The sequence below is a fragment of the Molothrus aeneus genome, chromosome 2 (assembly GCF_037042795.1).
Source record: "Molothrus aeneus isolate 106 chromosome 2, BPBGC_Maene_1.0, whole genome shotgun sequence".
NCBI lineage: Eukaryota > Metazoa > Chordata > Aves > Passeriformes > Icteridae > Molothrus > Molothrus aeneus.
In genome coordinates this window covers 33,083,480-33,099,602 of record NC_089647.1, presented here as the reverse complement: position 1 = coordinate 33,099,602, position 16,123 = coordinate 33,083,480, and the positions used below count along the sequence as shown (strand labels likewise).

Here is a 16,123-nt window from a genome sequence, read left to right as displayed (position 1 = left end):
ATGCACTAATGGACTGATGATATCAGTAGCAGCTGATCTAGAAGTTCAACTATTGCTTAGAATAATGCTACTTTATAGGACTAAGGCAGGGATATTAAGAGAGGTTCCTTTCCAACTGAGGTATTCTGAAAGATGTCTTGCACTAGCAAAAGTCATCTTGGATTTTACAATGCAATGGATAAACAGACAAACTGAATATTTACTGAGGCCAATTTCTTTCAATTGAGCTTGTGTTCAAAGCTCCCTATGATTTCAGTAACTCATAGACTGAATGACTGAAGGCCAAAAGATTATATTGATAAGTGACACAGTTTCTACAGATACAGGAGGACATAAATAGATTCCTTAAGAATAAACACCACAACAGAATTCTACAAAAGCTTTCCAGCCATGCTGAGGTTAACCAAATCTAAAAACGCAATATTATTCTTGGTTACAAAAAAAACCAAAACCAAAACAAAACAAAAAACAAAACAAAACAAAAAAAAAAAAAAAAAAACCAAAAAAAAACAAAACAAAAAAAAACCCAAAAAAAAACCCAAAAAAAAAAAACCAAAACTTCACTAGAAAACAGAGGCCATTAAAAACAGCAATGAACTTCCATGCAGACACAAATGATATTTACCATCTTCAGCACTAAGAACTAATTCTTCCTTTGGTTTATTTATTTTTTCTTTATCTGTTCAGGAAAAATAACAGTTAGAAACTTTGTTATTCAGTATGAAATGGATGGCAGTGATAATCACAAAATTAAGAGTAATGAGGACCAAAACCACAGACAAACCAGCAGAGCCATGGGAAGGGTTAAATTCAAGAGGCTTTTTACTTGACATTCTATCTCAAGGCCTACATCCAAGCAGTGGTCAGGTCTCATGGTGACATAGTTTCTATCAGCATGTTGTTGCAACAATGTTAGTGCGCACCTAAAACCTAGAAACTGGTTAGAAGCAAGCAGCAGCATAAGTAGTATTAGAATATTAACATGCCAATATCTTTCAAAAATCTACATCTCCATGCTTCAGTTCACAAATTCATAAGTTCAGTCAGTGTCTTCCCCATTAGACATGAGATAAGCATGAAAACACTCAGGGGCAGGGTGAAGTGAGACAGGAATTATAATTTAAAAAAAACCCAAGGAATCCAAGGAGGCTACTGAGGGAAGCTGGGAATTCATTTTAAGTATAATGTTATCTCACTGTATTCTCTTAAAGTGAGGTTGATATATTTATTGCTGAAATACACAGGTGAACCATTACTAAACTGAGTTTTTCATGCTTTCATTGTCTACTTATTTGACCCAAGCCATCAACCAGGAGGCAATGACAGTAGCTGCTTATTACTGGTTTAGGTAATTGCCAATACTTCCACAACTGAAAAACTATCCAGGAAACAGTTAATCACTGATCAACACAGTGCACTCCTGGAAGATGTCTGTTTCGTAGACCAGCTTTGTTCCAAAATTAACACCAAGAACTGAAAATTAAACCATATGAGAAAAGAATCTGGTTCCAAAGTACAGCCTCCATATAGCTTATTGAGAAACAAAAACAAAGCCACAACTTGGCAGGGCTGTATGGAAGACCAGCGTGAACACATTTAAACCCAACTGGGGGTCATGGGAGACACACACAAGCTTTGTGCTCACTTGAGGTGGCTGATGGAATGTCCTCTAGACTTTTGGAAGGCTTTTTCCTATCTGCACTCCTTTTCAAAGCCATCAAAACAGGGTTTAATTCTTCTTCAGAACCTGTTACGAGACAAAACACATGAACACTGCACACACAGGCAGGCCACTTTAAGCAAGTCAATGAAGAACCAGCCACAGGTTTCTCATGAGAATCTATTTTGACAGTTAGCAAAGACAGTGAACATTCAATGAAAAGACAAGATAAATTCAAAATAAAATAAACATCTAATTTTAAGTGTCCATTTGCACTCCCTAACACCCCCAGTCATCAGCAGAGACAGACAAGTCTGACAAGTGATTTGATAGACAAGTGATTTGCCATGTGTAGGTATAGGTCTATCTTTACTGACTAATAACAGCATTTGGGGAAACTATTGCACTCAATTGGTTAAGATTAATACAGGATAAACTCATATTGTAGCCATTTTGCAACCATCTTTTCATGAATCAGCACAAAAGAAAATTTTAGATTTTTTACTTTGTGCAAATTTTTACTTTATGCAAATTTTTCCACAGTGAATGTAATTTTGTTTCAATGCTTGAGTAACCAAAAAAAACCCAACAAAACCAAAACCAAACAAAATCAACTGACCAAAACCACAAAAGAGCGAACACCAATTCCCCCCATGCACCCAAAAAACCCCCCAATAAGCAAACAAACCCCACAAAAAACGAGCTGTGGATGTATTTGGAACCCTGAACTTATGCAATTGTCTTCAAAAGTAGAATCAAGACAGACCTAGCTCTTTCAGAAATCTGACTTTCCTTCCTCCCTACCTCACTTTCCTCCCCTTTCACCAAGCAATCACAGTGTTGGTGCCTGTAATTATGGGTGAAACCAAATTACATTTGATTTTTTCCTCACTTATCTTGAGTTTTCACTGACTCTCTTTGGAAACCCACTTTCCAAACAGGCTTGGATCTAAGTTGGCAGGCCCTGGGAACTTCATATATTTCTCAGATTCTCCAGGAGAAGAAAATACTCCCAGTTTCTCAGTATGAGACTAAAAAGGTTAAATTATCTCCTCTACCTTAAGGTCTTTGATGACCATCATACACTATAGATTGACTAGAACTGCCATTCAACCAAAGAATGTGAATCCTAGTAAATGGATGTCTTCATTGATATGGCCATTTTTCAGTGCAACAGGCAGCAATGCTAAATGAAATAGTACAGATTATTGGTATTTTCCTTATACCCAGATATTCCACTGATAAGCATTTATCTTCAGAGACTAGCCAGTCAAACTAAAGAATGAACTCAGTGAGCCACTGATATTTTTTTCCTCTTTTAATTCAGTATATTTGAACAGATTACTAGATTGAGTGTTATAAATGTATTAATTTGAAGGCAATGTCACATGGGATAAGAAAAGTATAAATCACAAAGACTGAATTGATTTGTACTGCTAAACTATCCTTACCAAAAAAGGCTTGCTCAAATGTAGTGTCTGTTAAATGCTTTCCAATCAAACAGCTTAATTAGTTCTTCCTACCCCTCCCAAGCAAATATCCAAATTTCTCAATTAAGACTGTATCACACAGACTTTCCATTAACATATTTCAAGCTGGATATAAAAAAAAATTGTAGCCATGTTTAACTCAGCACAATGAATTGTGAAATTTAGAAATCAGATAGCTCACGAGTTGAACTTCCTGTTCCAGAGTGAGAATCAGAGTTTTGATCTGAAAACTTGGATCCCAAATTTAAGTTCTTGCCTTCCTCTTCATTGTTATCCTCATGCTGCGATATTAGGCAGAACTGAGCTTCTTCCGGCTGGGGGGAATTGCTCTCATCTTTAAGTGGTGTACTTGTTCTTCTGAAATTCATGAGTGCTTGAAATTCTGAATTCTGCTCAGAAGCCTCCAAGAATGTACTTTCATTCAACCCTTTTGCATTTATCTCAAATGGTTTGACTACAATCATATTGGTCTTGCCTTCCAGGGGATGAAGATCAACTGGAATCATGTTTCTCTCTCCTGTTTTATTAGTAGCTCCATCTCTTTTAAGACAAGAAGCTTCAATTTCACTTACTGTAAGATCATTAACTGAGGCTTTGGCATATTTTTCTGGAGCTCCCTCTTTGAGAACTATCTTCATTTGTGTATCATAGCTACTTAGGGAGTTGTATGGCTGTGAACTTGTCATAAACAGAGTCTCTTTTTCTAAGGGAAATGTATGATCCTCAAATTCTTCTTGCTGATATAAATCTTTGGAGATTGGACATGAAACTGCAGATGCTTCTTGAAGAAGTTTTTCTAAAGAGCGACTGAATTCACCAAATTTTGCAATATTTGAAACAGAAGTTTTTTCTATTGTTTCTTGTATTTCTTGAGGGCGATCTCTGTCTTGTTGATATGGAACATGTATACTTACACTGCTCTGTATTTTAGCATGCATTTTCTTATCCATATTTTCCAGCACAGAAGCTGATGTTTCAGAGACCGCTTTGGGTAGATTCTGAAAATTAACATCAGACCCTCTATATTCAGTGTTGGACAGTGCAAATCTTTCTGTGGTCTCACCGACTCCCTGCACCAGCTCTCCATCATGCCCATAGTCTGTGCTCATAGCTTTCACCTCAGCAGTCCCCTGTACTGTGCTGTCAGCACATTTGGGCTTAGGAGAGGGTGTTTCAGAGGCCTCCTTCAGCATCCTCTCTAAAGCAGAACTCAAGCCACTGGCCTTGGATGGGGCAACAGACTTTCCTATATTCTCACTGATTTCCTGAGGTACCTCTCCACCATGCTCATAGGTTGTGCTTTTAGCTTCCACTTCCAGACTTCTCTGTGTTTTGCTGTCAGCACATTTGGGTTTAGGAGGTGGTGCTTCAGAGGCCTCCTTCAGCATCCTCTCTAAAGCAGAACTCAAGCCACTGGCCTTGGATGGGGCAACAGACCTTTCTACAGTCTCACTGATTTCCTGCAGCACTTCTCCGCCATGTTCATACATTGTCCTTTTAACTTGCACCTCAGCAGTCCCCCATGGTGTGCTGTCAGCATGTTTGGGTTTAGAAGGTGGTGCTTCAGAAGCCTCCTTCATCAACTTCTCTAGAGCAGAACTCAAGCCATTAACCTTGGATCCAGCTACAGACTTCTCTATGGGCTCATGGACCTCTTCAGGCTGACCAGTAGCTTGTTGGTGTGCTGACTGTACACTGCAGTTAGTTTGTGATAGACTATTTGAGTCATTGTATGTTTTTATTTCCACCCTTCTATATTCAGAAGGTTGAGATACAAGGGTTTCTTTGAGAAGGTTCTCCAAACCAGCTTGAGGCCTCTGAGAGCCCTCAAGAGTATCATCCTTGTCTGCTGCCTGATATTGTAAATACAAAGGTTCAAATTCCCTAAACAGTTTTCTGAGACTTTTTCTGTTCTCATGCTTATCTGTTGATGACACATTCCCTTGTCCTGTACTTTTGCCTATTTCTGCTCCTTGATCAATAGGAGAAATATCATGACTGTTGTCCCCTGTTCTGTCAAAAACGTTGCACTGATTTGACTGAAAAAGTGCCCCTTTTAAAAGGTTTTCTTTGAGGTTTAAGCTACATGACATCTCAGAGGCTTCCTTTTCTAGCTTCTTTAGACATGATTTAAATACATCAAGCTCACCTTTAGGTAGAACAACTTTATCCACAGTCTCTGCCACTTCCTCTTTATCCAAAGGAGTAGTCTTGTCTTCCCCTTTTTCTATAGGTAAATATAGTTTATCACCTACTACTGTGTCCTTTAAAGCATCTTTATCACCAGGTGTCTGGAGCTGCAAGGATACATTATGATCTTTTGATGAAACCAGGCTTTTTTCTGTACATTCTCTAACTTCTTGCTCTGGAAGACCCATCTTTTCCTGGGATTTTGAGATAACTGGTTGTCTGTCCAGCTGGAGAGAGTCTATATTTCTTGTGTGTGCCACATTCAGACCTTTTAGAATAGGAGATCCTAGAGACTTTTTGCATACCACAGAATCTAGTTTCTGTGGTTTTTCTCTCTCAGATGTTTGGGTTTGTTGTTGAATTAACCCTTGCTTGCTCACATTATCTCTGCCTTTTTTATCTTCATTTGATTTTCTTTCACAGGTTATTGATCTAGTATTATTTGGCAAAGAATCATCTTCCCTGTCAATGCTACTCTGGAATTTAACTCCAGTATCCCAGAAGTTCCTCAGACTCTGGAAGTGTGAAGGATCTAAAATTTGATTCTTGGACTTTTCATTCATCTTTTCTTTTAAAGACAAAACCTGAAAGCTGGGCTTCTGTTGGGAAGAGGCAACTTTCCATTTAAGAGTTTCCTTCTCATCTTCATCTTTGCTTTTTGAGGAAGCTGAAGTAACACCAGCTCTGGGATGCAAGTTACTGGCTTTTGGGAGTTCATCAGATTGAAGCATCCCTTCTGGCTTTCCAAATGCATGGCCTGGTCCTGATTCAAAAGAATGGTAACTTCTGTTTCTTGAAGCCTGGCTTGCACAACTTAGTTCAGGACTTCTTGATGTATTCTTGCTCTGATCGTGCAATGCCTTAGGTAGATACACTGCAGATCGTTTTAGTTGGTCACTTTCTCTGAGACCTGTAAAAGCATGGCCACCTGACACATCAGCATTGATACTAACCTCTTTCTCTCCATGACTAGGGATAGTTTTATCCCTTTCCCAGAATGCTCTGATCTCCCTTATTCTTCTTTTTTCTTGCATTGCCTTCTCCGATTCACATTTCTGAGCTGGCAGCTTGTGCCCTTGATGGTCCAAGAGATTTGATTTTTTATTTTGTTGTTTGATTTCTTGATCATGTTCTTTTTCTTCAACTCTTGTACAATCAAATTCAGTCAGCAATTTATCATTTTGCTTCTCATTTGCTTCCCCTGTCTTAGGCTTCACCCTCTCCTTTATCAGCTGTATGTTTTCTGAAGTAAAGGATGTAGATGAAATTCTGCTCTGTTGTTTAATCTTTCCAAATGGTTTCTCTTCTGTATCTTCTGTTTTTCTATGCATGCCAGGCCCACTGTGCTCTGTAGGAAGAACTGCTGTTCTGATTGACACATCCACTTCCTCTGTGGGCTCCCTGCCTTGAGACTTCGTTGATACAACTTCCTCGTCTTCAGTACTAGAACTTCTTTTAAACCAGTCTAAAACTTTTGACACAGATTCATCATCCACTTTCATGAGTTCATCAGCATGCTTGCCAGGCTTGAAAATGGTTTTAGCATCTCTCTCCTCAACAAGATCAGGCTTACCTTGTTGAAGACTTGCAGAATTGGTATTGGATGTCTCACGTGCTTCTGTTTCAGCAGCAAGTTGATGTCCATCTACAATGTAAACAAACTTATCAGAGTTATGAATCAGATACATGACTAAAAATCTTTGGTCTACCTAGAAAATTATTAATTTTTTTTTAATTGTTAGTGGAGAAAAGAGTTCTCTGTCCCTGTGATTTTGGAAAGAAACACACCATGGGCAATGGAGTGAAGAAAATTTCTGCTCTGAGACATCCTACTGGAATCATTGCTTTTGAGGGTACAAGCCAAGAAGATGAGTTAAACCCATTCTTAAAGGAAATGCTTTCATTGAAGGAAGGCTGCGTGTGACCCACACACAGAGGATGACAATCCAGCATATTTGTGTTTAGTCCCATAGTCCCTAAATCACATCTGAATCCCTAAGTCACATCTGAATTACTCCCAAGGACAACTGACAGCACTACACTAAAATACCATCCACAACAGAGGTGCCTATACTGGCTCTGATACGATGACCAGTAGGAGATCATAAAAGTATATAAAAAACATTGATTATTTAGTTCTGCAGTAGCACATTCTTGCAGTAGCACTTTCCTACTACTACTGTTTCCTAGTTGTTAATTGCTAGCTACAAGTGATCCACATTAATGAATATGTGTTATATCCTATCTCATTCCATTCTTCACTTCTACTAGACTCTTACCAGTAAAGTTTTTGTGTGACTCTGATTCATGGCTCAAGATTTGGTTGGATTTTTTTTCATGTGTCTTATCAACACTCCGCTCATTATTGCTGTTTGACAGGATATTGCTGGAGGTCTTCTGTGGAGTTTCAAGTTTCTTGGGAGTAACTGTATCTGTCTGGAAGCTTTCATTAACTGGGAAGTCTGATCTGTTACTGTCACAAGGGCTGGATGCAGATGTGTCTTCTTGTAAACCATCTATTGTTTTAATTTTTAAAGCTGATGAATAGGTTCCCAAAGGCTTTGCAGCAGGAATTTGCTTATCCCCAAGTGAATCTGATTGAACGGCATAATTTTCACTATTCTTTTTTTTGTCATATTTTAAGATTTCATGCTCTCCTTTTTCTTTACCATGGTGTAGCTGTGGGCTTTGCAGAGGTTTTCCTTTACCTGAGCTAGATGAAAACCTCACTTGTTTCAGTTTTTCCAGTGAATTTTGTGCAGAGTTTTCTACTTCTTCTGTAAGAGAATTCTTCTCACCCTCCCCTTCAAAAATAGTTGCAGTAGCAAAACCATTCTTTTTCTGAACATCTAAGGTCTGACTGACCCGAACTTCTGAGTCAGTGGAACTTGAGCTTGAGCTGCGCTTCAGAATGCCCCTGGGTGGGGCACCAATGCCATTTACCCCCTCACTCTGCTTGGCTGGTTTGGGAACAAGGTCTTCTCTTTGAGATACAGAATCTGCTGCTTTGTGAATTAGTTTCCTAGCTTTTGGGACAGGACGCTTAACTATTTCCTTCTGTGGTTCATCAGTAAGTTCTACAGAAGCCTTCTCAGGTTTATCTGCTTCATCTTTTTGTAAGTTTGGTTTAGGTGGGCTGTCTTCTGAGAGTGACCAAATTTCTGTAAGACATAGAAGAGCTCATGAGTTTATGTGACATTTGTCAGTATAAACAGAAAAATATGACAGTGCAGATCTGAAATGCAGTGATTATACTGGTTTATTAAAAAAAACTGCAGCAAAAACACAGTCAGTAATTTTACATAGGTGTTGATTTCATTTTTGTGTAATAGAAACTTTTAGCAAATTAAAAGCTTGTAGTTATTTCTTATTTTACAAACACTAACTATTTGATTATGCCAAATAGAGCACACCAAGTTTTTTATCAGCATTATTCCTGCAAGGGACAAAGTTTGCAGGGAAGGGCAGCTTTTGTATACACATACACCTCTTCAGTGTCAGAATGTAAACAGCAACCTACAAAAATGGAAACTGGCTATTTCCACAGTCATGTGGAACAAGGCAAATGCAGAAATAATCTCCTGGCAGGGAGATGAAAGATTTTGTATTCCTACTATGCAAATCTTTCCTTTTCCTGTTAGCATGCTTTACAACAGAGACAGGAGAGTAATAGCCATATAGACTCTAAATTACAACTTCAAATGTCTGTATTGTGATATATAATCACTCATCAACTTGCCTGCAGAAAATACTGCTGGAAAGGGAGGATAATAAACAGGACTAAGGAAACAAAGGAGAAAAGTACGGACCAAAGAGAGCTAGGTTGCTTCTGTCAAGCCAATTAGCAGCAATGATTGAAAGGTCATAAAGACAGTTATGCCAAATTCAAGGAAATTTCACTGTCCTCTTGTCAATTCAGGACAAGCAGCCCTCCCAGATGGAGTGCTTAGTACTGACTAAAACTATGAGTAAAAGAAAGGAAGCAAAATCCATTTACTCATGTCTACAGCCATTTCCTGAGTATATTCATATGCTTTAGACGAGGTTTGAAATAAGCTAGTTGAAAACTCTCTATACTTAAAGACAAAAAAGGTTTTGATCTCTTACAGAAAGAAGAAATGGAAGTAAAAATAATTTCCATATAAACCTACAGGAAATTCACAGTCATCTGCAAAGCAAGTTCATTTACCCTTCTTTGATAGCTGAGGTACAATGACTGGTCTGTCTTCTGATTCCACATTGTTCAAATTATCATCTGATACAGCGGAATTAAAGGGATTTCTCCTTTGCTAAAAAAGGAACAAACATCACTATTGCAGTCAAATTCTTACATCACAAAATAGACACAAATGCAGTGATTTTTCTCTTCCCCACAAACCCATCAGTAAGGAGTCTGAAGGCATACCTCTTAAATTGGATACATGACAAAAAAACCTAAACAATATGAACAGGAAATGATCAGAAGTGCCAGTGACACCCTCATCTTGTTCTTCTGAACTCACCAACAACAGAGATAAGTTACCACTTAAAGACACTTAAAAATTCCAAGTTTTTGCAAGATAAATAATTTTATCTCTAACTCTGTGATATTAGAATAGAGCAGGCTAATTGCTTTCAGTAGTTGAACAGATTGGAAATAATGTTAAGAAAAAGCAGCCACCAATTAGAGGTGTAGCAGCACTTTAGTGCTGAACCTTTAGTGGCTTTCATTACCTCCCTCTAAAACAAAAAAAAAAAACAACCCTCATTTTTTTACAAGTTATTATCTTTCCTCCTCAAAGCTTTACTTATGTTTTCCACTGAAGCAAATAACTTCTACCATATTCAGTATCAGTCATACCCTTACTGATGAGACTGCTGCCTTCACAGGTATTTCCTCTGGCTTGTTTAACACAGGGGTTACTTCTTTAAAACTGTAAAGGAAAATTATGTAACAACTTCAGCAAACAGGACATTACTTTAAGCCTTTTTGTAAAAGCAATACAAAGATTCACTTATACATACACAAACATAAACATAAACTTGGCACTGGAGTTTTTCTATTTAGCCTGTTTTCATTCCTATAGGAAAGGGGATACTCTTGCTGCTTTGTTTCCTTGCAAAAATGTATTTACTTGTTAAAGAATTCAATACAAGTTCTACTTGGTGTGACAGAAACCATATTTTTGATACATTTTAAATGTCTGAATAAGCTTTATAAAAATAAACATAAATATAAACCTATATTTTATATTTACAGTAAATACTGTATAAATACAGTAAATATTGCTACTCTCCAATATCAGCGTTGCCATCTTCATCCTTGTCCTACATTTGTACTTCTAGGACTGAAACCAAACTGCAGGAAAGTGTCAAAATCTGACTGAAAAATAGAGTTTTGCAAAATGTCAAAGTCAGAAAAAATAGAGGAATCCTACCACCACTATAGTAAAGATGTGACATCTCACAGATAGCAACACATCCCCTCAGAGGTACAGTTTATAAGCTATTCTTTCAATTGAGATGTATACATGTTTTTGATTGATTGCATAAGTGAAGTAAGTTATTGCTTGTGATAATAAGTATAGCTCAGATATGGAGAAATTAAAATAGCTAGAAGAGACAGCTCCTGTATTATCTCTAGAAATTTTTAATCTACTTGCAGAATGATGCAAGTTTTTTTTCCCAATCAGATTTTTACTATTTTAGTTTACCTAAGCATCTCAGATATGAAAAAGTATTTGGTTTTTGAAGATGGAAGTTAGACATGGATTTCAATAGTCTTCATGGAACAACCATATTGAGTACCCTGATTTTATATGGAAAAAAATGACATTAACCAAGATACACACTTATGATTTTGGGGTGAGGGAACAATATGAAGCAGAAAAGATTTCTATTTCCAGATAGGAAATATATATCAGGCTAGGAAGGACAGCAATTCCTAGGGTTTTTCTGATACAGATGTACAAAGAGATTCCAAAACTGAGTATTTTTTTGCTCAATGATCTTTGTTATGTGTGAAAAGGCTTAAGGGTAGTAAGTAGAAGAGCCACAAGGTGTCTCAGGACAGAAACAGCATCCACCTCTCATCAAGTTCCAGATTCATCTCCTTGCATTAACAAATATCTCTCCAGTCTGGTAACTGGTACCAGTCTGCCCTCCTGAGTGGAGGACAACTTTCCCATCTTCTGCAAGGTGCACAGTTAAGCTCAAACTTTAGGGGAGAAAAAACCCCCAAAACACTCTGATAAACTACCCTTGTAGGTCTGTTTTCCTCTAGACTGCTAAGTGTGTCTGAGCCGTGTCGCAGGCATCTTTTCATTAAAATCCTTTTCTTAGGGTTTTTTCTTCCTGAGAAGCTGAGAGGCTCCAGGAACAAAATGTAAACAATGGTTATCAGCTGCTGTGGAATGCAACAGGTGCATCCGTGATTGGTCTCGCGTGGATGTTTGGATTTAGTGACCAGTCACGGCAGAGCTGGCTCTCTCTCTCTGTCCGAGCCACAGACCCTTGTTTTCATTCTTTTCCTTTCTACTCTTAGCTTAGCCAGCCTTCTGAGATGAAACCTTTCCTTCTATTCTTTTTAGTATAGTTATAATGTAATATATATATCATAAAATAATAAATCAAGCCTTCTGAAACATGGAGTCAACATTCTCGTCTCTTCCTTCACCCAAGAACCCCTGTGAACACTGTCACAGAGCGGTGACATCACTTACATTTTGCAGAAAGAAAAATATAATTATGGAGAAGATAAAATTACCATAGTGAGCAGTGTGAACATAAGGCTAGCAAAAATATACTAGGTGCAATCTGAACTATAAACTTCTATATCCCTTCCTTGCTCTTTTGATTCAAGACCACCTTTAAGAAACATACCACCATGCATAGTGATAGAGGATAAAGGAATGAGCTGATTTTATAATGGAATCTATCTCAAGGGTGAAAAATTAACTGTTCTTACATTTTTGTAGGACAGTAACTGTTGCGGCCTCTTATATGCACACACCAGATTACTAACAGATTACTACTGTTCTTTCTACCATTTGCTGATCCCAAGTAAAAAAAAATATTCTGGTTCTCAAAGAGCTAAATGTTGCATCTTCTATTTTCTTTTCCAAAATATCCTTTCACATTATTGTTTTTAACCTTAGTTCTAATATATTTTTTAAGTATGAAAATAGACATACATATTGAAGAAACTACAGAAAAAGAAGTTTGTGTTCCTACTTTTATAAAGCACTTGTGGTTTTTTTTTTTTTGAGAGTCCCACACTCATATGCTCCTGCATTTTGTGTCTTCTCTGCAACATCTACTACTGAACAGGACAATCATAATTTTTCCTTTTCAGGTTTAGGTCCCAAATACTTCAACCCCTCACCCATTTTAAGCAAGAAAAATTCTGTTAAGCACCCTGGGCTGCAAGAAACTGATAAGACATTCTTCAGTGAAGTTTTTTACAGGTGGAGAGGTAACTTTGTGTTCAATTAAACATAATCTCATAATCTTTAATGCAATGTTTCTTTGGACTTACCATAGAATAATTAAAGATTAACAACTTGGCATTACATACTGAAAACCCTGGTCTAAAAAAAGCAAAGCAGAGAAAAAACAACAGCAAGGAACCTATAACTATGTTTTACAACAATAGGTCTGAAAATGAGTTTACCCACAACCCACTTAGATAAGAAAACTGAACAAACTGTTACCAGATATGCTGCATTCACAAGGCTAATCTAAAAGTGTGTAAATCCAAACTGACAGATTAAAAAAGGCTTTAAAAATTCTACCCTTCAACTTGGAAAAATGATGTGTCAAGAACCACAAGGGAGGTCCAAGTCCCATACAGACTGAAGCAACAAGGCAAAGGCAGGAGCAAAGCTAGAGAAAGGTGTTACAGATTTGCAGGCATTGTCAATATGTGGATTCATACACAACCTGTGAATCTTAATTCACAGAAAGGCAACCCTCCTTTTTTGAGATTCAGCATATAGACAGATGGCATAACTGGACAGATGTTATATTGACAGTGTGACTCACCTCTGAAAACTCATTCTGTTAAGGTTACACCTTTAAAGACACTTCACACACCTGGCCTGTAAAGGCTCTGGTATGCAAGAAAATTATCACAATGATATAAAACTCAAAAAATAAATAATTCATAGCTTTATTGTGGAATTTTGATATTTGGGATGTGGGAATAAATGTCACTGCTAATTTTAAGGATACTGTTGTTCTACATAATATAGTAGCACCCTGATTTAACAGCAGTTGAACTGGCTCCAGGGTTGGATTTTATCCTTATCAGTTTACAAACAGATCTAGCAGAACTAAACTTCCTTTACACTCAGCAAGAACTATTTCGCTTTAAGAACAGGATCCAGAACAAAAGTACGCTAAGCAACTTGTTATCATATTGCTTCTGGACCGAATCCTCAGGTTAGCAGCTGTGTAAATTTATGCAAAGCCTGTAAGTCAGTGCTGGCCTGAGCCACACTCTTAGAAAAAGAGGGGAAAAAAACAAACAGAAAAACCCCAGAAACCCCACAACACTCACAAACTTATTCTTAAAGCAGCACTTTAAAATGCTTTAAAAGTCCAAGTGCTTGAACTGCAGGTAGCATTTGGAAACCGTAAGCCGTGAGCTGCCTTTAATGCAATCCCAAATTCTGCAATAATTCTGTTTCATCCTCTTAGCTGTGTTAAGACTATTCCATTGTGAGAGGACCAGCCCATTAATTCCTTGTGGATCCACTATCCTAGCAACCAAATTAAAATGTTTGTAGATTTTCCCTTCCCACCCCAGCTACTGGGGTTATTGCTTTTGCACCATTGTGTTTCCTTCTGCCCTTAGAGACAGGCCCACAGTTATGCCAGGCCAGTCTCCTTCAAATTCCAGTATCAAGATAACAGAAAGGAAGAGTATTTTGAAAGCATATGGTGCCTCCTGCAATTTCTCACATAAAATATTGTGTAGACTAACCTCAGTTATGGTGAATTAAGCCCGCACTAAAATCATAAGCAACGAATTTCACAGTCCTGCCACATTTGCTTGCCATAGGTTTTGACATTTTAGAAACAAATGACCTGAGGCATCCAATCAAGTTATTTATGCAAAGTCAGTGTAAGTAAGCATCCAGACCACATATATAAATCACTTCCATTTCCAATTGCCTCATAAATCACTGGACTGTGTGGGGCTGCTTTAGAGAGAAGATCTTGAGCTACTGAGGAAAGTACAAGTACACATGAACAAGGCATGGAGGCTGATCAACTTCTGGTACAATTTGGAGCAAAAGGCAAGGGAGAGTCCTGGAAAATAATTATCAAGCTTTGCATGGCTGTGATCTGAAATAAGTCATCAAATCACTTTAAGTTGAAGACCACTATCAAGTTGGTCCCATTAACAAAAAAAAAGTCTATATATTCTTAAACCTTGCTATGTTATGTATTTTTGAAGAGGCTGCCCTGGCATATTACGAAATCTATTATACCTTATCAATCACACACAGTTTCTGGAGAGTTCTAATTATAAGAATAGGATTATAAGACTATACTTCCTTAAAAATATCATTATCTGTTCCTGATGCGCAAGATGATATGTAAAATATTCTAAAAGATATATTCAACAGCAACCTGCCTTCTGCTGTTCTTAAAGAAATAACTTCATAGCAATCTCCTGAATGTAAAAGGCACCTGTAAAAAAACCTACATTTAATAACAACTAACTCTGTCAGTACATCAGTTAACTTCAGCTGAGAAGGAAAACAGAGCTCTGTCTTGTGATAAGCAACCTTTATCATCCTTTTTGGACAACTTCATTTTGGCAAGTCTATAACAAAGCTGTTGATTTGACCTCTTTCAGCACAATTTCAGATGTGGTCAAAACAAACACCTCTGAGTTCACTGATAGTGATAAAATATAAGAAAGACACAAGCCAGAATTATTAAGACTCACACCAATCTTTGCTGTCATTCACCATGAATGTGTGTGCCCAGACTGCAGACCACGAAAGTGAAAGGTTCAATTGCTACTAGGTATTGTATAAATGCATAGTAGGAGAAGCCTTACTGCAAAGAAAAAGCAGTGATGCACAGAGAAGGACTTAGACAAGAAAGTGACAGGTTACAGAGCTCATCAATGGCACAACCAGAAGTAAAGCAGTTCCCCTAAGAAGTAACTCTGGCTCTTACCTCACTGTGTTCACTATAAGCACAAACAGTGGCTATCTGGGTTACACCCTGGTTCTTGTTTCCTCAGTGTGTTGAGGAATCTGGCCACTTTACCTGCTCTGACTCCAACTGTTTCAGCACTTTCCTTCTCAAATGCAGGCTTTTTGGAAGTTTTTAACTCAGCCAATGAATTACATGTAGGTATTTTAAAGAGAAGACATGTCTGTTTCAGAAATCAACTCAGGATATTTCAAAACAAAATAAAGCTGTTTGGGATGTTTATGGGCTTGAGATAAAGTGATTTAATATCAAATCCTTTTTAGTTCAAAAACTACTTATCATCCAGCCAACTGTACAACTGTAGTAATTCAGGCATACCAAAGATAACTGTCTTATTTTACTCTGAAAGGAAGCTTCTCCATTCCAGAAAGACATTTACTTTTCTTGGTAGAATCTGACTAACTTTCTGCAGCTATCTAAAGATTCTAGTTCTTTCCATCTGAAATATGTTTGGTCTTCTAAAAAAGTCTCAGAGGTCTTAAACTGTGTGCCAAATAATTTGGAAAATTTTAAACAGCAATTTCTTAGTTTCCAATTCTTCATGTGATATGAAGTGCTCAAAACGTGG

The 16,123-nt window shown here is 37.6% G+C and overlaps 1 protein-coding gene across 1 annotated transcript in view; it reads right to left on the bottom strand.

The window, feature by feature from the left end:
• The window catches only part of SYTL2 (synaptotagmin like 2), a 40,834-nt gene that overhangs the window by 10,911 nt on the left and 13,800 nt on the right, over positions 1–16,123 (bottom strand). Inside the window, exons 4-9 of the mRNA XM_066570275.1 lie at positions 10,181–10,253; positions 9,530–9,629; positions 7,620–8,501; positions 5,300–6,985; positions 1,646–1,747; positions 626–679 (exon numbers count right to left, since the gene is read on the bottom strand). Coding sequence (XP_066426372.1) covers positions 626–679; positions 1,646–1,747; positions 5,300–6,985; positions 7,620–8,501; positions 9,530–9,629; positions 10,181–10,253 — 2,897 coding nt within the window. The remainder of the gene's footprint in view (positions 1–625; positions 680–1,645; positions 1,748–5,299; positions 6,986–7,619; positions 8,502–9,529; positions 9,630–10,180; positions 10,254–16,123) is intronic.